At 59.7% G+C, this 23,452-nt stretch overlaps 1 protein-coding gene across 4 annotated transcripts; it reads right to left on the bottom strand.

Moving 5' to 3' along the window:
* Positions 1-3,038: 3,038 nt before the first annotated feature.
* Positions 3,039-22,015, bottom strand: CYP26B1 (cytochrome P450 family 26 subfamily B member 1). Of its 4 annotated transcripts, none has more exons than XM_055242645.2 (6): positions 21,413-22,015; positions 17,773-17,997; positions 8,921-9,196; positions 8,540-8,695; positions 6,835-7,119; positions 3,039-6,431 (listed from the first exon to the last, which is right to left on the bottom strand). In XM_055242645.2, the coding sequence occupies exons 1-6, from the start codon at positions 21,614-21,616 to the stop codon at positions 6,039-6,041; spliced, it is 1,539 nt and encodes a 512-aa protein (XP_055098620.1). In that variant the 5' UTR covers positions 21,617-22,015; the 3' UTR covers positions 3,039-6,038. The 4 variants fall into 4 exon arrangements, with proteins under 4 accessions (XP_055098620.1, XP_055098622.1, XP_055098623.1 ...); XM_055242647.1 differs by lacking the exon at positions 21,413-22,015 and adding an exon at positions 18,774-18,782; XM_055242648.2 differs by lacking the exon at positions 21,413-22,015 and adding an exon at positions 18,602-18,726.
* Between the last annotated feature and the right edge of the window lie 1,437 nt (positions 22,016-23,452).

Here is a 23,452-nt window from a genome sequence, read left to right as displayed (position 1 = left end):
CAGTCACACAAAGCCCTTGGGAGCATGGCAAGAGAAGGAATTGATACCATCAGAGTGCAAACAACCTCACGGGAAGCAGTGAGGGCCTCCATTTACAGTGTCTCCACTCTTAAAATGTCACTCATTGCCCACCCTCCTTCCAGCACCCCTGGCACAATCCAGCAGCTCTGGTCTTCCCCTGCTTGATAGTTCCTTCCCCTCCCACCTCAGCTGTGCTCTGAAGTAACATTCACGTCCACCTGTCCCTTCCTACACTTCCTTCCCCTCTCTACCTTGGGTTGCCAAACCTACACCACCCCTCTGAACCCACTCCAAGGCAACCAATCAGAGAAAGCCATCCTCCTGGCCAGAGTGGGCATGTGACCCAAATTAGGCCAAGCAGAGTCCTTGTAGGGGGGTGCCATTTGACCCCTGCAGCTCGGGCTCAGAGCAAGGCCTTCTATGCGCATCTCCAGGGCCACCACTCCAGGGGAGCCACTCACAACGTGTTCTACATAACATTTGGCTTAGAGGGAATCTAAGCCCGAGTCCCAGAGAGGAAACTTCAGGAAGGAAGGCATGCCAAAGCCAGGACTTCTGTGGGTGCAGACCAGCCAGGAAGGAGGGGGCCAGAGCCAGGACTTCTGTGGGTGCAGACCAGCCAGGAAGGAGGGGGCCAGAGCCACGCAGATGGATACTACCCAGGCTCACCTGCTTCCCAGGGAGCCTGGTACCCTCAGCTGGGCCAGCTCCCAGCCCCATGGCTACTGGTAGCCAAGGAGCCCTCGCTGTGCTTCAAACAGCCTGGGGGTGTTACAGCACCCCACTCACATGGAAACCTTTCTGGGGTCCCCTGTCCCTCGCCTGCTGTGCAGGATTGAGGAGCCACTGGAGGAGGCCAGAGTCTCAGAGCAGCAGGGCTGAGCGGGCACAGGGGATTCTTTTCACAGGGAGGAGGCCAAAGCTGAAGGGCCTGGAATAAGAATCTCCTGGGATGCCAGGCATGGGCATTCTCTCTTTCCTCCTCCTCCCCGTCTCCTCACTTTTGTACCTCCTTTCTCTCTCTCTCCTCCGTCTCTCTTCATCTGCCCCTCTCTCCCTCTTCCCCTCTTGCCTGCTTCTCCGTCTCCCCCTCCAAGGCATGTCAGAACTAAGCAGAGCCAGCAAAGCGGTGTCTCTGTCCTCATCTGGTTACCCCCCACGCTGGCCCCCTAGCCCTGCTTTCCCCAGCTCTGTTCCTGGCTCCCAGCCCTGGCCACCCTGGGCAACCCGGTCCAGCCAAGAGCAGGCTGTTTTGGAAAAGTGCAGGGAGGTGGCAGAATGTGCGGTCTGTGAGTGCCCTCCAAACTGGCGCCCCAATCCCTGGACAAACAGAGACCATGTTTGCCTGTCCACAGTGGTCTGTGTTCTCCTTCCAGGCTGGGAGATCCCGCGGGTAGGCGACCGTGTCGGGGACGTCATTGACCCACTGGGCCCATGGGGGAGAGGCAGGGACCCTGGGTGATGACAGGGCCAGCAGCCTGCCCAGCTGGGCCCGCCTACCCTGAGCAGGGTGGTCAGGCCGAGGGCAGCCCAGGGACCATGCTTTCATTGCCTCTGCTGCCACACGGGACATTCCACCAGGAGGGATGGAATTTACTCTCTGGAAAACAACCGCCTTTCCTGGCACGACTCCCTGCGGAAGCTGGGGCTTTTCACTGCTTCTCAGGAGATTGGGGGCCTCTGTCCGAGGGAGCCCCTTGGAGTGGGCATGTGCGAGTGGGGCAGGCCACCAGTACTACCTTCTGCTTTTTGTGGCTTTAGGAAAGTCCCCCTGCCCCTTTCCCCACCCTGGGGAGACTGGAGGATTGGGGCAGCCTCACAGTGCGGAGGAGAGGTGAGGCAGAACGGACGCCAGAGCAGGTGAGCTGGGGTTAGGGTTGCTGAGCGTTCTGCTCTGGTGACATTGCTCCGATGCTGGGTACTTCTCTTCTGGGTGGCCAGGCTCCGAGACCTAGGCAGAGCGAGGCCCTACACCCCAGGGTGTGCCTGGGCCAGGGTGCTCTGAGCTGAGGTTGGGTCTGACTGACTGTATGGAAAAGAAACACTGCAGCCACAAAAAGGCTCTTCTCAGGTCAGCTCAGGGGTGAGCCTTCCCCCTCAGGCTGTGGGGATGGGACAGGGCAGGGCAGAGGCTGGGGCCAACCTGGCCATGCTGCAGCCTTTCCTGGTTCCCAGTGTGCAGCTCCAGGGGCCAAGGCTCTGTCTCTCAATGCCCTCCCTCCCCACCCACAGCCCCTCAATCCCGGGAACCACCTGGGGTTTTCTCAGCACTGAAAGTCGTGCCCATCACGGGTCCTCACCTCAGGCCTCTGTGACAGTCAGGCTGTGGATCTTTCCATGAAATGTGATCATCGGCAAAAGAGGACAGGGTTTCAATCCTCAAATAGGCCTGGAGAATGCTGCAGCCTGTGTTCACCCCACACTCTACTGCCCTTGAGGCTACACATCCTGGGGCTCAAGGTTCTGACAAGGCCTGCAGAAGGGGAACAAGGATGACTGTGTTTAACGCATTTCCCAAACTCATTTGATCATGGAATCTATGTGATCCCACAACACCCATGAAACAGGCTTTGAGAAGTGCTGGCATGGGACGCGAGCCCAGATGTCAGAAGAACTGAATTCTGAATTCTGCTCCCTAATTTGCCACGTGACTATGAGTGTCCTCGCTCAAGTTAACAAGACAGGCTCAGAGCTCTCGGTCCCCCTTTCCAGCCTCGAAACACCTGGCACAGCCAGCCACGGCCACACTCGGAGCATCCTCCCAGCTGCCCCTCCCCCAATAGGCTGACCGGTTCTCTCTCTCCCTCCCCAGGGAACCTCCTCCTCCCAGGACTCTGTCACAGACCTCTGTGCCTGCATGCAAAGAATGGCAAACTGGCCTCACGGGACAGTTTTAGGGAAGAACTTCCTAACTGACAAGGTGGATGGGGTGTTGCTGATGTGAACACAGGTGGCCGGGGAGGACTCTTTCAGTAAGGCTGACAAGGCAGAGAGCAGAGAGGCAACGGAGACGAGGGTGAGTCCCCACGGTTTATTATAGAAGCCTATAAAAGAGCCACATTGAGTATTTCCAAAATCACAAAATGCACGACATTCATTTTTTTAATATGCAACATGGAATATTATATACAGATTAAAACCACGACAGCAAAAACACTCACACGGTACCAGTTTCATATCAAAACAAAACACACAAGTGCTTTTTCAATATTAAAATGACTGTGATAAAAACATATTAATATTTTGAACCATGTTTACAATAGAGCAAAATTCATATTTTACTAAATAACAAATATTTAACAGCAAAAACTTTATACTAAATATCTATTTTGAATTATAACAAAAATAGTACTTATAATAGTTTATAAAGACAGACACAAAATTATAACATTTATGAAAAAAAAGTTTGTGTATAAAATAATATTATAGCCATCTGGGCAGGGTCACGGTGGTGCCCAGAACACAAACGCCAGCGCCCAACATCGAAAGTGCTTCAATCTGCAAGCCCGTGGCAGGAAGAGTTTTGTGGAGTTTTGTCTTTTTAAGGTCAAGTTACAATAGTTAGGGATGATAAGTAAGAAACATCACCCATCTAACGCTAGCTGTATGAAACACACACGCACACGCACAGACACGGGCATCTCGTTAGAGAGCTGAAAGGAGGGACCAATTACAACACAGGGATCCTGTCAGCCAGCCAGAGCTTTCTTCAGCTCTCTTCTCATTGCCTTTGAGACCCAGCAGGGCAAATGATCCTTCTTTCCTTCCTCACAGGGACCCCCCTCAGCTTTTCCTTCTCTGCCCCCTACCAGGCTGGCCACCCCCAGGGAAGGCCCCTGAGACCTCCCAACCCATGCCCCCTGCCCCTCACCTGGACCAGACCCAGTGGGCTTGTCTGAAGTTCCACTTACTGCTCTCCTAGATACTCAGTCAAAAACAATTGGTTCAGGGCCAGCTGGATCAGTTTAAAGGCAAATGAACCTTCCGGATACTGGTTTTGTGTTGCGGGGAGGGGGTACAGGTTCGGGTGCACCATGTAGCTATGTTGCAAGCTTTGACAAGTCTTTACCCATTCAGGCCTGTTTTTCAGGATTGAGGATGATCAATTTTGCAAATAATGTCTGTTCCACACTGTTTTTTAGTAGTGGAAAAGTAGGAAATAAATGAAACATCTGAGACTCAGGGATTGGAGAGCAGTCTGTGTGGTATGGGCCTGTTCCTATAGTCTATCGTCAGGGTGGCTGTGAGTGGGGTCAGGGTCGGTCTGTGGGGCTGCCTACGGGATCTGGTCGGAGGGAGCCGCTGAGGTGCTCACAGCAGCGATCAGGGACTGGCATGTCCTTCATTCTTCTGTGTTTTCGATTTTCTTGTAAAGGGGATTCATTGCTTTTACAACATCAAAAACCAAGAGAAACACAGAAAGCAAGGAAAAATCTGAAAACAGACACAATTGCTTAGAGACTCACCAAAGGCCCCGAAACCTTCCCCAGGAGGCATCCAAAATTGCCAACACTCAAAACGCCAGTGGCAGGAGCTACTCCTCTTTCATCCAGTCATCCTGACTGGCCAGTTTTCAACCCAATCCCCCTGACAAACCGCACGTAGCCGCCTCTTCAGCTCTAGCTGCGGCAGCCTTCCCGCAGCTGTCCGGAGACCACACAGGGCCCTGGAGTCAGCTCCGAGGCAGAACTGCCGCTGCGCTCACCTCCCACGCTTTCGCCTCTTCCCCACCCCTGAGCTGGGCTAAGCAGACAGTGGCATAGAGGTGGAAGGGACTTCAAGGACACCTTTTTCAGGGTGGAGGGCAAAGGGGGAGAGTTAAGGAAGGGAAGACGGAGGCCCTGGCTCCCCGTCAGAAGAACCCGTATCCTTCCCCATACTCACGCCTGGAGTCAGGGGCACTGGGGTGAACAGTGGCCAAGCAGGAAATTGCGGCCGCCTCCAAATCTACCTGATCAGGGTTTTTGACAGGAGAGGGAGGAGGCAATGGGCCACATTCCATCTCCACCAGGGACAAGGCAGAGGCACTGGACTTCAGTCCAGGAGTGAGGCTCTGAGATTAAACCCAAATAATGCCTGGAGCCGGGGAAGGCTTTCAACCCTAGGCCCGGGGGCTGGGTTTGACCAGAGACCCCTTCCTCTTCACTCACAGAAGTCTCGCCAGGACAGCTGGAACACAGGCTAGGGCATGATGGGGAGGAAATGTTCACTCCAGACCCCAGCATCCCCAAGATTCTCTATCACTGAATAAATATGGGGGCGGGTAGCACATGAGCCGCGGGCCTCAGGCCCCTGTGTGTAACAGGGCCTGGTTCAGCAGGAGATGGGAAGGTGGGGGTGTCAGTGCACCTGCCCAGGGCCACCAGGGAGGATGCTGGGGAGACAGGGCCTGGGGCTCCTTTGCCCCAAGGTCAGAGGACAGAACAAGTAGCAGCAATAGGTAATTTCAAATGTCCAAACCAGTGAGGGAGGGTGGGAACGGGGACACAGGAAAGGGCAATCTCCAGGTTGGAGGCAGCCCCCACCCCGCCAAGGTTGACTCCTGTTCTGCTACCCAGGATGCTATTCCTGGGCAGACGCAGTGGGGGCGCAGGAGGAGGAGACGCTGAAGAGTGCGCCAAAGGGGGCACCGCTCTTCCCCTCCCCCAGCCCCAGCTAAAAGGGTCCGAAAGGAACGGAGGGAAGGGAGCAGTTCAGAACATCACAAAAAACACTGTAGCACGCGCTGACACCTAACACCGTCATGGGCATGCAGAGCCCCCGCCACGCCCTTCCCAGGGGCTGAGCTGGTGGGAAATGGGGAGTGGCTGGAGGGAAGCTGGAGCCAGAAGGGGAGCCCCGCCCTAGGAATGGGGCCCACTGGCTTTGGGTAGGGTTTGCCAGGGATGGGGAGCAAGGGAGGGCAAGTATGGGGGCTACTCGCCCTGCCCGTTCCGGCCCCCTCCCCCACACAGGTTTCTACCTCCCACCACCGCCACCCCGCTGCCTGGGCTGGGCTGAGGCGGGTGGGTCTTGGGTTAGACTGTGGCGCTCAGCATGGCCTCCGTCTCCGGCAGGATCTTGTTCTGGTTGGAGTCCAGGCCAAAGAACTTGACGCTGAGGCCGTCCACGGGGTGCAGGACGGGGACCAAGGTGATGCGGGGGAAGGTCCGCGTGGCCAGCTCAAAGCGGCTGGTGCTGGCCAGCTCCACCGCCAGCACCTTCAGGAACAGCTTGGCCAGGTGCTTGCCCAGGCAGGTCCGGACACCGCCGCCGAACGGGAGGTAATGGAAGCGGCCGTCCTTGTCCTCGCTCCGCGCCTGGCTGAAGCGATCGGGGTCGAACACATTCACGTCTTTGAACACGGGCGCTGTGTCGTGGGTGTCCCGGATGCTATACATGACACTCCAGCCTTTAGGGATCTGGAAACCCTGGAGCAAGATGGGGGCCGAGGAGCGGGTGGTGAGAGCCGGAGGAGTCCACGGAGGGCCCAGGACTGCCCCCTCCCGGCTCCACCCCAGATGTTCAAGACCTGCCTCTTCCTAGAGACACCCCACTGTGGTCCCCAAGGCCTAGCAAGCCTGCCCCACTCAGCATGTTAGTCCAAGCCCTTATTTGTAGATGTGCACACGTGACTTCACATACGACACCCAACTTGGCTTCATCTGATGCATTTGGGGCGCACTTCTCCCATCAGACTGAAAGCTCCCAGAAAGCAAGCACTCTTTCCCCATCAGGCCTGAAGTCCCTGAAATGGAGACTGGTCCCCCGCCTTGCCCCTATCCCGGTGCCCCCGCTCCCCCATCACCCCCGGCGCCACAAGCCCAGCCTCACATCCAGCTCGAATGTCTGCAGCACAGTGCGGTAGCCGCCGGAAATGGGCGTGAACAGGCGCATGACCTCCTTGATGACACAGTCCAGGTAGCGCAGCCCACTGAGCGTGTCCAGGCGCAGTGTGCCCTCGCAGGGGCAGCCGCCGCTGTGCAGGATGCCATGAGCCCGCAGCTCATCCCGCAGCTTCTCCAGCACGGTGGGGTGCTTCAGCAGCTGCATGATGAGCGAGGTGCTGGCGCTGGCCGTGGTGGCATAAGCCGCAAAGATCAGCTCCAGGGTCCCATCCTGCAGGGCACAGAGGAGAGGCGTTGTTGGAGGTGTGGGTTCAGCCAGGCAGGGGCCACCCCATTCAGCCAGTGCCCCATGTGCCCAGGTCATCTGTGCTGGGCCCTGCCTGGTTCCTGCAGTGAATTCTGCTTCCTCTGAGCTTCATGTTGCCGGGGCATTAGTGTCACGATGGACACGGGGGTCACAGCCAGTCCCTGGCTGGGCAGAAGACACAACTGCTGTGACCGAGGGCAGAAGCACTGGCTTAGAGTCCCTTGGAGTGGAGCCACTTCTCACTCACTGCTGGGTTCCTGGGCCAGCCCCACAGGCCTGATATGCAGTGGGCTCACAGGAGAAAAAGAACAAATCCTAAGAAGCCAGGCCCTGCGCAGCAGGTGTGCATGTGTATGTGTGGGGGATGTGAGTCTAAACCCGGGCCTTCCCACTCCCAGTGCCAGCCCCTTCCTCCATCGCAGGAGGAGGACATTCAGTGGGTGATCAGGGAAGCCAGTGGGGTCTGGGAAGGAGCCTGGGGCCACTCCCCTGGAGACCTGGGATGAGGCTGAGGGGAGGTGACCTCCAGGGGACCTAAAGACCCCGCCAGGGCTTTCTGGGGAGCAGGACACCAGGGCCATGGGTTCCCCATAGAAAGGCCCCAGCAGGCTATCTCATAGCACACCCTGCATTTTACAAATGTGGACTCTGGGCCCAGAGAGGGCAATGAAGGGACCTGGGTCCATTACTGGCCATGGCAACATCCATAAATCACAAAGCTTCTTGTAGTGGAAAAGCCACTCCAGCTCTTCCTAGCTTCCCAGGAAAGAAGTTGGAGCTAGAATATGGGGAGGCAAAGATAGTGGGCAGGGGAGGCTGCAGTGAGTGTCCATGGGCACCCAGCAGTGGAGCAGGCCTGCAGAGCCCAGGTGGGGATGAGCGAGTGAGCCCTCCTCAGGTGAAACATCCACCTAAAGCAGGGCAAGCAGGTCCTGTGTGGAGCACAGCCGGGATCCCCAGGGGCCCAGGGGGCGAGGGGGAGGGTGGGAGGGCATGCAAAGTGCCAGCAACTTGAAAAGGCTGGGGGTGGGGGAGGATACCTCACATCCAAATCTCCCCTGCTCTTCCCCAAGGGCTGAGGCTGGTGACAAGCAAGTGGTTTCCCCTTGTCGACCTGCATTTCCCTAGATGGGCTCCCAGGGATATTGGGACTAGGAAATGAACTGAGATCATTCCCAGGCCTGAGCTCCCTGCAGGCCATGGGGAGAGAAGGGAGGGCGCCCCACAGCATCCTGCACAGCAGGGGTGGGGACACAGACTTCGCTTCCAGTTTCAAGGTCTCCAGCCACTGCTCAGAAAGTATGTGTGGGGCCAGACTACAGGGAAAGCTCAGAATGGAGCCTGGGTGCTGGTGCTGCCAGCGAGGGGCACACGCCCACCCCACCTTCAGCTCCTGCATGGTCATCTCCTTCCCATGCTCCTTGCTGCTCTCGATGAGGAGGTCCAGGGCGTCTGAGTAGTCCTTGCCCTGTGTGCACTGCAGCTTCTCCCGGATGGCCTTCTCCAGCCCCTTCTGCAGGATCTGCCGAGCCTGAATGCCCTGCAGAGGGGAGGGCTGTCACTCATATGGAAGGGCAGGCTCCCATCTGAACCTCGGGACCACCAGGGACGACTCCAGCCTCCTAACCCCACGCTGACACCTCTCCCCTTTGTCCATGTGCTCTGTGCCTAGGTGCCCATCTCAGGGGTCAGGTCAGCCACCCACCCCCAGAGAGGGGGCTCATGGATGCTCCTGCTCCTCTCCTCCCAGGCTGTGGGTGCTCACCCGCCGGTAGCCACTGAAGGGCAGGTCGACAGGCAGGGAGAAGACATTCTCCACAAACTGCTGGTAGACCTCAAAGAGGTGCCCAAGGTCCTCCTCAGGGATGCTGAAGCCCAGCAGCACCCGGATGGCCATGCGGAAGGTCAGCTTCTGTGCCTCCTGGTACACGTTGATGGCCTCGGGGTGGCTGCTCCAGGCGCGCAGTGTGTCCTGGATCACCAGCTGGATCTTGGGCAGGTAACTCTCCAGGGCTTCATGGCTGAAGATCTTGGAGAAGACCTGGAAGGCAGAGAGGCAAGTGGGTGAGCTGATTGGCACAGCCCACCCCTGGCCAGCCCCTCACTCTGCCTGAACAATGAATGTGACTGGAGAGAACTTCAGCTTCCACACAATAGGAAAGCCTTGAGAGCTGGGCAGGCCAGCTGCCAGCAAGTCTTTGGGAGATGTGGCTTGTGAGGGGCACAAGTGGGGGCTGAGCGGGGCCAGAGCAGGGAGGCTGCCCTTACATTGCAGAAGCCCATTTCGGAATCCCGGGACACAGAATGGAAGTGCCCGGGAGAAGTGGAGCACAGTCGTTGGACTGTACAGGGAAGTAGGGGAAGGCCATCAAGGGAAAGCTACTCCATGGGGGACAGCAAGAAAGCCTGAGACTAGACCTCAAGTAGGACTTCCTGGGAACCAAAATTGTCATTACTTGCTGGAAAACACCGACTGGGTGCAGATTCTAGTAAGTTTATTAACAGCTGTGTCATGAAAAGGTCTTCAGTGTGGCCAGGTCCAAAAGCAGGGAGAGATGGGGGCAATGGCTTTCCACCCCCAAAGATCGTAAAGACAAACAGAAGCCCTGTGACTTCCCTGCATCTTCCAGGGCCACTGTAAGCAGCCAGTGAGTCCTGTTTACACCTCCTTGTCTTCTGTCCTCCCAGCTGGCTGCACAGCCCCCCTTGCCACCCTCCTCACTCAGGACTCCCCTGCACAGGTTTTCATGTGTGGAGGAGAGGGGAGCACGTTAGTTTATTTACCAAAAGCCTGTGGGTCTCGCTCATAAGCAGCAACCTCCATTCCACCAGAGTTGAGATGAGAAGGGGGAGCACCCCTGCCACCAGCACCAAGCAAAGGCTGGGAGGGGAGGGACAGTGCAGAAGAGGGAGCCCCCCACCCCACCCCATGCAAACCACACACACGCGCCGCCCTCCCCTACTGCCCCCCCAAACACAACCACCGCACAAACTGTAAATGTGAGAATTTCCCCTGCAGTCAGCTCAGGGAGGAAAGGTAACATTTTCCTGGCCTGGGCCCTGCATGGCTAATGGGAGGGCTGGTTTGCAGAAATAACAGTGCTGGCCCTTCAGTGGCCCAGCCAGGCGTTCACAATAGCACTTTCATTCCGAAATTCCCGGTGGAGGGAAGGAGGGAGGGCAGGAGGCCGGCGAGGGGCAGAGAGGCCTGCACTGTTTGGGGCCGCTCCTGCTACAAAGGGACAGCTGAGAGGTAGAAGGACGATAGGAGGTCGCCTGAGTCAGCCCAAGCCCAGATGGGTCATTCACACCTTGCCCAGTTTTGGGGGTCTGAGGGAATTTCCAGGGGACTCTAACTGCTGCCTCCCCTCAGAGAGTGATGGATAAAGGCAATGCTTGTTTGCTTCAACCCCCAATCCTCATGTCCTTAGGATTCCAGGTTCAGCCCTTAGGCAAATGAAGGGTCTTGGGGGAATGAGAAGGGGCACTTCTAGAGACCGGCACTGACCAATGAAGGGCCCCTTACAGACAGCAGAGAGCCACGGGGTGGGCAGAAAGCAGCGCACAGGAGGGAAAAGTGCATCAGGAATCAAGACAGGGGCAGGAAAATCACTCTGCGGCTACCAGGCCTCCATGGCCGGACAGGGAGGCCAGAGGTGGGACAGGGAGGGCCAGAAAGGTCATACCTGGCCCAGAAACAGCCAGCCCAGGACGGACTAGGGGTTCTGTCACGGAGAGTGCAGGGTAGGGGCTGGCCAGGGCCCCCAGCACATGGCAGACCTGGTCCTCCTGCCTCTCACCCGGTGCCCTGGAGGCCATGCCCACCAGGCCCAGCCAACGTCGAAGCCGGTGGGCTCTATGGTGCAGTGGGGTGACGGGAAAGGGGCTGAGTTGTAACTGTGCATCATCCAGCAACTTACAGTGTGATCATGGCCAAGTGGCTATCCGCTCCCCCAAGCCTCAGTTTCCTCATCTGTAAAACAGTGAGGTGGAACCAGGTGGCCTCCCTTCAATCCACTGAGCACCTAAACACCAGCACCCACCTGCCCCTAAGCAGATGCTATCACTTCAAAGCTGCCCAGAACTTGGCAATGCTCGAATCCCCTGGGGAGTGCCTTCCAGCCCCCACTCACACACCCCATGTGGGCTATAGTGGCCCAGGAGGGGCCATCCCAGGGTTTCAAAAGGGGGAGCATGCAGGGCCCCCACCTCACCCACAGACAAGCCCTGCCCTGCCCTGCCCTGTGGGTTCCGTTTCCTGCGCCCTCTAGCGATGGCTGGTTGAACTGCTCCTTCTCAGGCCTTGGGGGCCCTAGAGGGCAGGCAGGGACAGTCTAGGAAGGGCCCTTACAGACAGCAGAGAGAAGGGCCCCGGGAGACCTGGGACTGAGAGAAGGACTCCAAGGGCAGGGGTCAGGACACCTGACCCCTGGGGGGAAGGGGCCCATGGGCAAGGCCAGGAGCTAGAATGAGCCGGAAAAGCCACTGCCACCCTGCACCTGCAGGCCCCTGAGGCTGGGGCTTCTAAAAGGAAAGTGAAGGCAGGAACAGGACACTGTCTTGGCCGGCGTCTGACTTGCTGAGTGACAGCCAGCAGGCCGCTGCCCCTCCTGGAGCTGTTTCCCTGCTGGGTTCATGAGAGGCCTGACTGGCCGTTCTGAGGGCCCTTCTGCCAGGCTGTCCATGACGCTCCTCAGAGCCCACCGTGAGGTGGAGAAACTGCCCAAATGAGAAGGCCAGCAAAGGTGGGTGGAGGGCACACTAGCCCCAAGGGGCTGGGCTCAGAGGTCACCAAGTCCATGCCCCTGGCTCTTGCCCAGCTGCTCCACAGGCATAGGGGCCTCCCAGGCCCTGGGAAGCCTCCAGAGCCTCATCCCTGGGTCTGTGCCCGGGGGTAACAATGCAGGCACTTCCCAAAGCCGGGGCAGCTCTGAAACAACCACCCACCACAAAGGACGGGCGGAGGCGGAGGCACAGGCTGGGGCAGAGGGCAGCCAGGGCGGCGTCAGGGCGGGCTGGGTCTGAGGCCACCGCCTGCTGGGGTCAGGACTCGGGCACACTGGGAAGGTGCCGGGGAGTGGCTCCCTGTGAAGAGAGGAAGGGTTCCCGGCCCGGAGCTACTTCCCTGACCACAGGCATCGCAGGAGCCACAGCTGCTTTGTTTCCTTCTGGGGCTTCCCTCGGAATTCCCGAAAGTCAGCCAAGAATGCTGGACAAAGGTCACAGGGAGCCAGCCCAGGCCCAGGCCAAGCCCTGCAGAGGGAGTGGCAGGTATGGACTCCCCACCAGGGCTGATGCCGGCGGAGAGCAAGGGCACTGTCACAGGAGCCCAGGAGCACCTGTCCAGGTTTACCTGCCGCAGCCCCAGAGGCTCGGGCAGGAGGGAGGAGGGCACTCGCCTTAAGGCATGGCCTTGGGCAACTCCCCTGCCAAGCCCCCAAGGACACAATAGGCTCATGGTTCTCTTGACACCCTTGGTTCTCTCCCTCCCTCCAGAGTGGGAGCTGATCCCACAAGGGTCTAGGGGCACCGCCAGGGGCTTGTGAAGGCTCAGATTCCCTATCATTGTTTCTACAAATGCATTCTCCCCAACCAGGCCCCCTCGCCCCTCCTGCCTCTCACCCCGTGCTCTGGGAAGGGAGTTGCTCTGTGAACCCCCGTGGCCCTGCGTGCTGCCCTTGCTCAGCCAGATAGCCTCCCCCTTCTCTGCTGGCAGGTGTGGACAGATGGACAAATGGATGGGCAGTAGGAGCGGGTAGAGCCGGAGTGGGGACCCACTGCCCAGGCCAGTGACTCAGACTGGGAGGAATGGAAGCGGCTGCCCAGGAGGGGTGGGGGCCTGGGCAGGCCACCTGGCCAAGCCACCGGAGCCTCGGCCTGCAGAGTGGAAAGAATAACAGAGGGCAGGCAGCCGCTGAGGCAGCCGTCCGCACAGGGGTGACGCCAAGGTGTGTACTTTATATTCAAGCAAGGGGGGTAAGAGAGAACGTCATCTTCCCAGCTGCCTGGCTGCCTCAGCTTCACCCTGGCCCAGTGGAAATGCCAGGCAGCTTCACCCAGAACTGGAAATGTCCAATCCGGGTGTGTGGGGCTGGGTACACTCAGCCCCTCTGGTTTCGAGGAGGCTGGCCCTCAACAGGCTCCAGCAGTTGGAGCAAAGCGCCTGCCCGCGATTTCACTCCAGCTGTGATCATCTCACCTGGAGACGTGCTCCCCACTGCCCTAACTCTTCCACACATACCTACAGCACAAGGTGGGCAAGGTGGGGAGGGGCGGGCAGCACTTGGCACACACCTGCCAAGCCACAGTATCTGAGATTTGCCCAGCCGCTCTTACTTCTGCTGCTTCCAGCCACCACGAACGCCCCCTTAGAAAGCTGTGGATGGGGAGGGGCCTTCCCAAGGTCACAGCCCAGAGTGTGGCTGCCACACCCACCAGAGGTCCTGAACTCCCTGCCTCCCACCACTCCAGACTCCACAGAGCTGCCCTCTGCCAGCCCTGGTGGGCTCTGAATTTATCCAAGGGTCCTGAAGGGGATCGTCCTCTACGGTGAAGTCCCCTCTGAGGGTGAGGCCAGCTGTCCCTGCCACTCTGGTGTGGTCCTGGCATGTCTCAGGGCCCTGCAGCTGCTTCCTTTTAGGCTTAGGGAACCCAGGACAGATACAGCAGCCAGCATGGGGGGCCCAGGGCCAGGGCAGACCCCACTGAGCCTTCCCACTCCCTGCCAAGGCCACCTTCATCTTCCAAGGCTGGGAGAGTGAGCAAACACATCAGCGCCACAGCCTTGGACCCCTCCCTGCCTTGGGAGAAGGACACAGAAAGGAGGGACAGAGGGAAGGGCTGGGCCCTGCATCCAGGCCGCCCACCCTCCCGCTGCCTGGCACAAGGGCATGCAGAGGGAGGTGCCCACTCCCAGGCGCCCTGGCAGCTGACCGTGGGCTCCCTCCCCCACTGACCTTCAGATAGATCTGCTCCTGCTACCCGCCCCCCTCAGCAGCCCCTGTGCCCACCCGCTGGTGCTACAGTAACTTTTGGGTGAAGGACTTGTGTTGGCAGAACAAAGGCGTTGTGCCTATGCCAAGGGGCTGGGGCAGGGCTCCCAGCAGCAGAGCTGCCTGTCTGTGCCACTGGCCTTCCATCCAACGCAGGTTGGATCTTCTGCCCTGAGCTGAGCCTGGTGGACATGACTGTGTAGCCAGAGGCTGTGCCTTGGTCCAAAGGCCTCCTAGAGCCAGGTGTGGGCTAGCCTTCCCCAGGACCCCACAACCATGGGTCCTCCTGGCACCGTCCTCCTGCTGAGGCACCTCCTGCCTTCTCCATCCCAACACAGACCCCAGGAGCACAAGGTTTCCAAGATGGGGCCAAAGGTCAGGGATGGTGGGTGGACAGGCAGGGTTTCTTGACCTCTACCTCCAAAGCCTAGTCCCGCACCTTGGCTTCAGGCCCAGAAGGTCCTGTAGGCAGGGGTATGGGTAGAAGGGGCAAGACTACCACTTCTGAGGTCTCCCCAGTCCAAGGCTAAGTCCCTCCCCTGAAATGCTCTCCAGGTTCCCTGAGGGTATCTCCAGGCCACTGTCTGGGATGCCCTGAAGCTGCTGGCCTCTTGGTGCATTGAGGTCCAGTCCTATCTCCAAAGGAAAAGAGGAGAGGCCCAATCCTGGTGGGTAGAGCTGGGCACAGGAAGCTTCTAGAACGATTCTGTAGCTCCTTCTCCATGTTTTGGACAACTGTCTCACCCCTACCTTCCTAACCAGACTCCATCTGCCCTTCTATGGCAATACTCCAGCCACTCTACACACAAAGAGGGATGGGGTCCCTCCCCCATCCATCAGATACACCCCAGGCCCTGGGCAGGGGAAGGGTAACCCAGGAGGAGGGAGGGAGTCTGAGGCCCTGGCTGCAAGGACACAGGCCTGGCTTCCAGAGATGATTCTGTTAGACTGGGCAAGACTTTCTGGACTTTTTCCCTGGCAACCCCACCCCGCTGGCCCAAGACCACCAGGGCAGCCAGGGCAAACACCTGGAGCACAGTGATGGCAGTGAGAAGCCCCCTCCAACACATCTGGTCAGACCTCCCAGAGGCGGGGTGGGCCACCAGCCCCAATGGAAACAGTGACGCTCCAGTTCCCCACCAGCCAGGCCCCAGCACACCTGGGCCCCACTTCCCGCACGTACCTCCTCACCAGGCCAGTCCTGGCCCAGCAGCCCACACTGCAGCCAGGCCTCTAACTGCAGCATGGACTGGATAAAGTGGTGTGCATAGCACACAGCAGCCCCCACCTTGGCCACAGTGAGTCCACCAGGCCTTGGGTTCAGCAGATGAGCCATTCTCTCCAGGACCAACATGGATATTTAGAAACAGTGGCCCTGAGTGTTCTCCTAGCCTCCGGCTAGATTCTACCTACTTAGCCCCAGGACTTTCATGGAGTTCAGTAAACTGAAATCATCAGTTAGGGAGATTTGGGGGGAAGGATCCTTTCATCTGGCTGACTACCCATTTCTCATTCGACCCTCCCCGCCAACATGCCCCACATGGCAAGCATAAAACTGCTACACACAAAGAGGGGGCCCTGCATTTGGCTCTCAGGCCTCTGGCAGGATGAACCAGCTTCTGATGACTCCCCACCCACCCCCAGGGAGCTAAAGGACTGGCTGTTCTGAATAGCGAGCCATCACGCCTCAGCCAAGGCTCTCAGTTTCTGCCCCGACCCCAACCCCAGCCCTCCCCGTCCCTTCCCCCCTCATTCCTGAGGCGGGTCATCTGCACCCTCCCTTCCTTCTCCCTCCCCTCTAAATGGACAATGTAGGCCAAAAAACCTTGGGGCTTTCCAGGCAAGCCCTTCCCAGCCAACACCTGGAGGCCCGAGGCCAAGTCAGGCCCAGGGTGGGTGGAACCCCAAGACAACACCCTCACCCCGAAGCCCTCTGCACCCCAGGCTCTCACACTCTGGTCCTGGCCACACCTCCTTCCTCCCAGCACTCACTGTCCACCCCAGCTTCCAGCAGCCCCAGGCATGCGGGACAGAAGAGGACTCTCCTCCGGGGCCCAGAAACTATTCCCATGGACGCTGCAATCCGGTGTTGCAGGCTCTCCCCGAAATTTTCTTTGTCTCCTGACCTGGTTCAAGTCTCATTCAACCGCTCTACGCCTCAGTGGCCCCTTCCATGAAAGGGGGACAATAATACCCCTCTGGCCAAAGCCTCTGTAAAGCAGAGATCAGGAAGCAGCCATCTCTTTTGGAGCTGAGTCTCCGCTCTCCTCGCTCTTTGGAATGGGCCTCTGGTGGAGTCGCAAAGGCTGAGGGAAAAACAACTGCCCAACAACTTTGAAAAGCCGAGGCTTCATTCCGAAGCCTCCAGACCCTCCCAGCCACTCCCCAGAACCCCTCTCCCGCTGCCCCCAGGCTGTGGTAACTGCTTCCAGCTAGGAGTGGGGCAGATGGAAGAGGGGACTTTGGGAGCCCCTTTTCAGTTCCTGAAATACATGCTGTATAAGGGAACGGGGGTGGGGGCAGGGATGCAGCCCAGTCTCCTCGGTTTGACCGCTCCTTCTTTTGTCTGCCGTTAAGAATTACCCTTCACAGGCTGTTCAGAGAAGGTCAAGTGCTACAGGATGCGTCGGCTAGTAGAGCGCTCCCCACCTTCGCCAAGACCACAGCACTGCGGCCCCTGACGGAGGGAGTCCGCCTCCCCACCTCCCCGGTCTGCCACCGCTCCGGGACAGGAGGCTGACTCTCCCTTTCCTTAGGTTTCAAACCTGGGTGGGTCCTCTGACCCAATGGAAAAAAATGGAGTGGGGGAGGTCGCGCAGCCTCCCTCCCGGCGGCTTCGGGCCCGCCCGCTGGCTCCGCTTTCTGGTTACTGCAGTTCAAACAGCACGTGCCGCCCGCGCTGGGAGCCTAGCGCAGCCGGGAGGGGCGGGGGCCTGCCCCGTGCGCGCCTCCTCCAGTCGCTCGGGAAATCCAAGGGATAAACACCCACTTTCCCTTCCTCTTTCGGAGGGGTGAGTGCGCTTTCATCCCCGCTCCTGCCTCGCCTGCTCTCCCCCCGCCCGCCCTTCCCCCACGGCCCAGGCCCGTGCGCTCTCTGCGGCCCAAGGGTCGCCGCACCTTTCTCTGACCAGGCCCCGCCACCGCCGCCCACAAGTTGTCCCCAACCTCCACGCGCAGCCGCCTGCCCGTGCCTCCCTTCAAGCAGCCTGTGGTGGGAAGGGCAGCTTTGATTTTAGAATGATCGGTCTCCAGTCCTCGGAATTCCCTGGGAAACGTGGCGAAAAGGCGAACGCCGGCCAACTGTCCCGCCCCCTTCTTTTCCCAGCTCTGTGGAGCAAGGCAAGGACAGGCTTTGGACACCCCAGCTCCCTCACGCTCAAGCTCTTCCAAGCCACCGTTGGGGTTGCCCACGGCGCAGTCGGCCAGCAGGATAAGGGACCAAGAGGAGGCCGGAGCAGGCCCTGGATCCGGACTCGAGGCCTTGTCGGCGGGGAACTGCGGAGTCTTCAAGCATGGTGTGCAAAGGGGGGCACAGATTCGGTAGGGGACATTCCCCGGGCTCCAGGAACTCCTTGCCCCGAGGTGGGGGAGGGAGTGCGCGGAAGAAAAGGGGCAGAGTTCTTACCTTGCGCTTGTTGCGGTGGATGTCGCCAATGGAATTGGACACCGTGTTGGGGCCCAGCAACATGCGGGTGCTGCGAGGCCACTCGGTGCTCACGAGGTGGTGCTCGCCCATGAGGATCTTGCGCACGTTCTCCGCGCCGGTCACGCGTATCAGCGGCCGCCCCAACAAATGCGTCTTGAACACGTTGCCATACTTCTCCCTCCGCGACGACTGGAAGCCAGAACCCTGCGGGAGCCACACCGGGGTCTCTCTCAGGGTGCACTTCTGCAGAGGGCCCGCGAGGGAGGGGCGGCGGACCCCAACCTGGGGTACAGTCACCTGCCCCCTCTCCCCACCAAACACACTCACACAGACAAGCACGCAGGTTTTATTTTTCATAGCGTGCACAAGAACTGGGAAGTAGGGCCTAGAGGATAATAAATAATGCAAGGAGGCGGAGGCCCAGGGGCACCCCCAGGAGGCTGTTTTTTAGTAATGACTTTCGAGAGGAAAGAGGTATCCCGGACAGCTGGACCCGAAGCGGGAGTCTCCGCCCCCACCCACACCCCCCTCACCCCGCGATCGGGAGCCTCTCGGAATAAATATTTCCAGGCTCCGGGCCACGGGCTGGCGAGACCCCGCGGGGTGGCCGCAGGCCAAAGATTATTTATAGCGGTAAGCGGTCGGTGCCCGGAGGCAGCAACTACAGATGGGGTTGGAGTTTCCTCCGCTCTCCGGTGTGGCCCGCGCAGGGACCCGGCGGCCTTCGGAGGACTCTGCAGGGCGGGGTCATGGGCCCAGAGCCGCGATTTTCCTAATGCATTTTGCCCTGGAAATAACAGAGACGGACTTTGGTTGCCGCCCTGGAGTTTGGAACCCGAGCGCGGGGCGGGGCGGGACCGGGCAGGGCGACCCGCGCAGGTAACCAGATCCCCGGTGGTGGCGGCGCGAGCCAAGGATGGCGGGGCCGGGGCCCGGCCGGGCTCTCGAAACGGCTGACGGAGCCGGCCCGGCGCGGGTACCGGAAACCGTGGAGACCTCAGAGGGGCGGGGGCAGGGGCGTCCCGCTCACCTTTGACGTCGGCACTAGTTACCCCACCCCACGTTAACCCTTCTCCTGCCGGGGCAGCACCGGGCGAAAAGGGGAGGGGCGCCACCTGTCTAGCCGCCCCGCCTGCCAGCCCACGAGCGTACCGACTCGAGCTCCAGATCTACCCGGTCCTGCACCCCCGAGGGGACAACTCACTCCCCCTATCCCGGGTTGGTCCCCCTCCTCACTTTCCTTTTTTCCACAGAAAACTACTTCCAACTAAATGTGCACACACCCCAGTACAGCCGAAAAGTGACTCTGCAGAACCCGGAGGCCTAATCACTTTTCCACATGCGCCTCCGGCCCCGGCGCGCGACGGGGAACGAGCCGGGAGCGGCCGCGTAGCCAGGAGGGGGGCTGGGCCGCGGAAACGCTGTCCCCCTCCCAGGCTGGAAGACTGGGAGAGTTCCCCACGCCGTGCAGCCCTTCTAGACGGCGTCTACCCCTTTAAGAAAAATCTAGGCGGAGGTGGGGTGCGACAGAAAGGGTGGTGAGACGAGGGTTTCCCTCCCTCCGTCTGCTATACCCGTCTCCCTCGCTCCGTCTCACTCTCCGTGTTTCCTCTCCTTCTTTTCCTCTGTTTTTCTTTTCTTTCAACACAAAAGTTGGGTTGTGAATTTTCCGAGGTCGCCGCCGCCTCGCCCCCACCCCCCGCCTCTGATCTGCCTAACTATAATTAAAGTGCGTTTTTTGTGGCATTAATAAAGAGTTATTTGTCCGCCGTTTCCACGGTCTTCACAAAGAGGACTTTCATAGGGGCGGCCGCTCGGGCCGCGAGTCCAATTTATACAAAAATGTTGTATTTTTAGTCCTGGGCTCTGTTTAGATGGCGCTCGGTGGAAACGGAGAGCCCTTGGAGGTCCCCCCGTAAAATCTGATAAATGACTCCGAAAAAATAACGCTGGGATTCAGAGGGCTCTCATTAACCCCTTAGGCGCTCCTGTACACGTACCCGCTATTTCCCTCCCCACCTCCAGATCTAGGGCCCCGGGTTGGAGGGATGGGGAGGCTTAGGTTTCCTCCTCCCTAACTTCTGTGCAGGTTGGACGCTGACCCCCAGGGGCTCTTGTGGGATTCGGAGAAAAGGTCATGGGGACCTGAGTGGGGGGTAGAGAGAGGTCAGGAAACGAAGTGGGGGTGGGTGGTGACAGACCGTGGATTCAGCAGACTGGCTCTAAAAGGCGGGAGCCGTTGCCCAAGTTATTTTATTTCCTAAATTCGCGGCCCAAAGCCTAGAGCACCGCTGCAGTTGACACTTTAAGTGTGGTGGCGAGGGAAAGGCTCTGGGGATTTCTTTGCGGGGGGGTGGGGGGTGATACTTCCATTGGTTGAAAGGACCCCCACCTCATTGCACGAACAACCCCAAAAAGAGATGGGCCGAATCCGGGACGTGGAAAGACCACAGGGCAGAGGAACTTCGAACCCTCTCCCGGCCCACGCTCCGCTGTCACTCGTCCCGGGGCAGGGTGAGTGCGTGTGTGCGAGCGCGCGGATTGCACGCGTCTGTTAATTTCAAGCCAAGCTTTCGCACCTGTAAAACCACAGGTCGCAGCGCTCACCTTTCGCTTCACCTCTCTAGTGCGGGGATTGTCAGTTTCAGGACATCCCTGCTTGCCCTAACAGAGCAAACGTGCATACACACAAATACACCTTCCGCAGTTACTGCAGAGGCGCTCCGCTCCCCCACCCCAAGAAGAAAACTGGTGGGTATCACATTGCAAAAGCGATTGTCTAGCACTTGATGAGGTTAACTCCAGGTTAATCTCCCCATTACCTACCTGGGTCTGGTCCCTGACGCGCCTCACCCCCATTATCACCAGCAGAGTGGGGTTGTGCGGCATCTAACAAGCACACACGCACTCTCTCTCTATGGATCCCACACTCACCTCTCCCAAGTTTCCATCTCCTGCCAAACTGTCCCCACCCAATAAGTAAATAGACCCTTTTCCGCGAAAGCCTAGAGCCCTGGCTTCTCATTTTTCCTTGGGTTACCTTCTTCCCCTTCCACCACAAAACAGACACATTCGCGCGGACCGCGGACCAGGGCCACTGTACCTGGCGCTGCCGACGGCGCCGCAGGAACACAGTTTTACATCGGCAATTCAAGCTGCCACCAGCCCCCTCCTCTCCCGACTCAATTTTCGGCTCCCAGCGACACAGCCAACCCCAGAAAGCCGAGGGCGACTGGGGCTTCTAGCACCGAGGGGAGGCGAAAGCGGCTCAGGACCGGACGCTGCCCCGGGATCGCGCCGCGCTGAGTGCCCCCGGGGCGCTCCCCGCCCCCCCTGCCACGCCAGCCGCGACTCAGGCAAGTCCATCTTGGGAGCCCCCTCAGGTCCGGTAACCCCTCTTACCAGCCCCCTGAACCTGCGCAGCGGGCGTCAGTGGTCCCGGAACCGCGCTGCCGGCGGTCTAGGGGAGCTTGGGCTGCTGCGGCAGAGAGGAGGGAAGGGGCGGGGCGGGGACCAGTGCCTTCAGGCTCCCGGCGCCCCCTGGCCGGCCCGCCGCTCCGTCCGCCCCGCGCTCGCAGCTAGCGGACCCGGGAGAGCAGAGGAGCGAGCGCGCCCTTACCTGCAGCAGCCAGTGGCCGGTCTCTCCGATGAGCGGGAAGCCCATGGATCCCTTGGGGATGGGCAGCTTGCAGCTCTTGTCGCGAGTGGCGGCCCAGCGCAGCTGCCACAGCTGCTGCGACACGGCCAGCAGCAGCGTCACGGACACCAGGCACGCGGCGAGGGTGGCCAGCGCCGACACCAGATCCAAGCCCTCAAAGAGCATGTTGGCGGCCGCTCGGGGGATTGGCTGTGCCGGCCGCGACGGGGGAGGGGAGGGCCCGACGGGAGGGGACCGGAGCGGCGGGGGAGGGGAGGCTGCGGCCGGGGGTCCTGGCACCTCCAGCCGAAACAGAGAAGGAGGAGGAAGGGGCCAAGGGAAGGGGAGTGGAGGCTGCGAGGGGAGCGGAGAGAGGGAGGAAAAAAAATTGCCTAAAAGAAGAGAGGAGACACGAGGCGACTGGGGTGCAACTTTGTTTGTTTGTTTGTTTGTTTGTTCCTTTATAGCGGTCTTAGGGGCTGCTCAAGGGGTGGTGAGATGAAGCCGTGAGTCAAGCTGGTGGGTTTGCTCTCCCCGCTACCATCACACTCGGAAAACTTTGGAAAACTTTGTCCAGAGGGAGCCTCTCTCTCGTAAGCCCCTTCCCCTGCTCGGAAAAAAAGAAGGGGGCAGAGAGCTAGCGGAGAGAAAGTGCGGTCGATTTGTCAAAAGTATTGCAGTATGGCCCCAAAATTCCTAGGTGAAAAAAAGAAAAAAAATTTCCTGAATCCAAAAATTCCAACGAACCCAGAAACTTTGGGGGTGAGGGAGAAAGCTCCCTGGCTGAGGCGAGTGGAGAGGCCGGAGCCCAAACGTCCCTGGGCTGCCCCGGTCGGCGCGCTCGAGCCCCAGAGCCGCCGCGGCACCCCCGAGGCAAGAGCGGCGGGCGCGGCGGTGGAGGCGGCGAGGAGGGCGCTGCGGCCAGAGCGCGGGTGCGGAGCCGGCGGGCCGCGGCCGGGACAGGACGCAGCCGGCGACAGAGCCCCGGGCGGGCGATGGGGCGGCGGCGGCGGCGGCGGCGGCGGTGGCGGCAGCGGGCGGGAGGGGTGAGGCGGGGTGGGGTTGGGGGAGGAGGTGGAAAACCCGAGCTGGGCTATTGTATCAATTAAGAAAAGGCTGTCCGTCCCGGGACGCGGTCTCTCGGCTCTGGAGTTGCTGCTGGGGGAAGAAAGGGGGGAAAAAGAAAGGAAGGCAAAAGGAATGAAAGAGGGGGAAAAGCAGGAGGCAGGATTTCAGGGCTGGTGGTTTTAAAAGCTTCTCTCAATGTGAATTTGAGTCCAAAGCGAGGCGATGCGTGTGTTTATATAGAGGCGGGAGGCTGCGCCGTGGGCGCCCCGCCAGCACCCCCCCACCCCCCACCCGCGCGCTCACAAAGCCGGAGGCGTGGTGAGAGGCCGGGCCCGCGGCCGGAGCTGGAGAGCGCAGCCCGGCCTCCCGCCCCGCCCTGGCCGCCCGCCGCCCGCAGCCCGCCCGGGACCCACTTGTAGCCGCCGCAGGATCAAACTCAGTTCACCTCTCGCCTCCTCTTCTTTCTCGCCGGCGTCTCGCTGAGCCCAGCGCCTACAGACGGACGAGATGAGACATACGCGCGCGCACCTACGCGCACACACATACACACACAACACACACGCGCGCGCACACACACACACACCACACACACCTCCGCACACACACGGTGCGCACTCTCTTAGTGCCTGCTTGGCTTCTAGGCTCCTTCCCTTCCTCTTTTCCTCCTTCCCAGGTCAGCGGTCCCCTCCTCCAGCTCCGAGCCAGTCCCTCCTGGGCTGGAGCCCCGGCAGCGGAGGTCCTGGCCCGACTGCCCCCTTCACTGGCAGGCGCCCAAAGCCCTCGAAACTGTGCCTAGGGTCCCGAGCTTCCAACCCGCGGGATCCCGCTGGCTCTTATCTCCAGGGACCCCTGAGTCACCAGTCCCAAACCCCTAAGCCAGATCCCCCATTCCTGATCCCTACATCCTCACACCTCCGATGCTAAGGTCCGCCCCCCAGCCATATGTCTCTTACC

Source organism: Symphalangus syndactylus, chromosome 14, assembly GCF_028878055.3.
Source record: "Symphalangus syndactylus isolate Jambi chromosome 14, NHGRI_mSymSyn1-v2.1_pri, whole genome shotgun sequence".
Classification (NCBI taxonomy): domain Eukaryota; kingdom Metazoa; phylum Chordata; class Mammalia; order Primates; family Hylobatidae; genus Symphalangus; species Symphalangus syndactylus.
The sequence above is the reverse complement of the archived record's forward strand: the minus strand, read 5'-3'. Positions and strand labels throughout refer to the sequence as shown.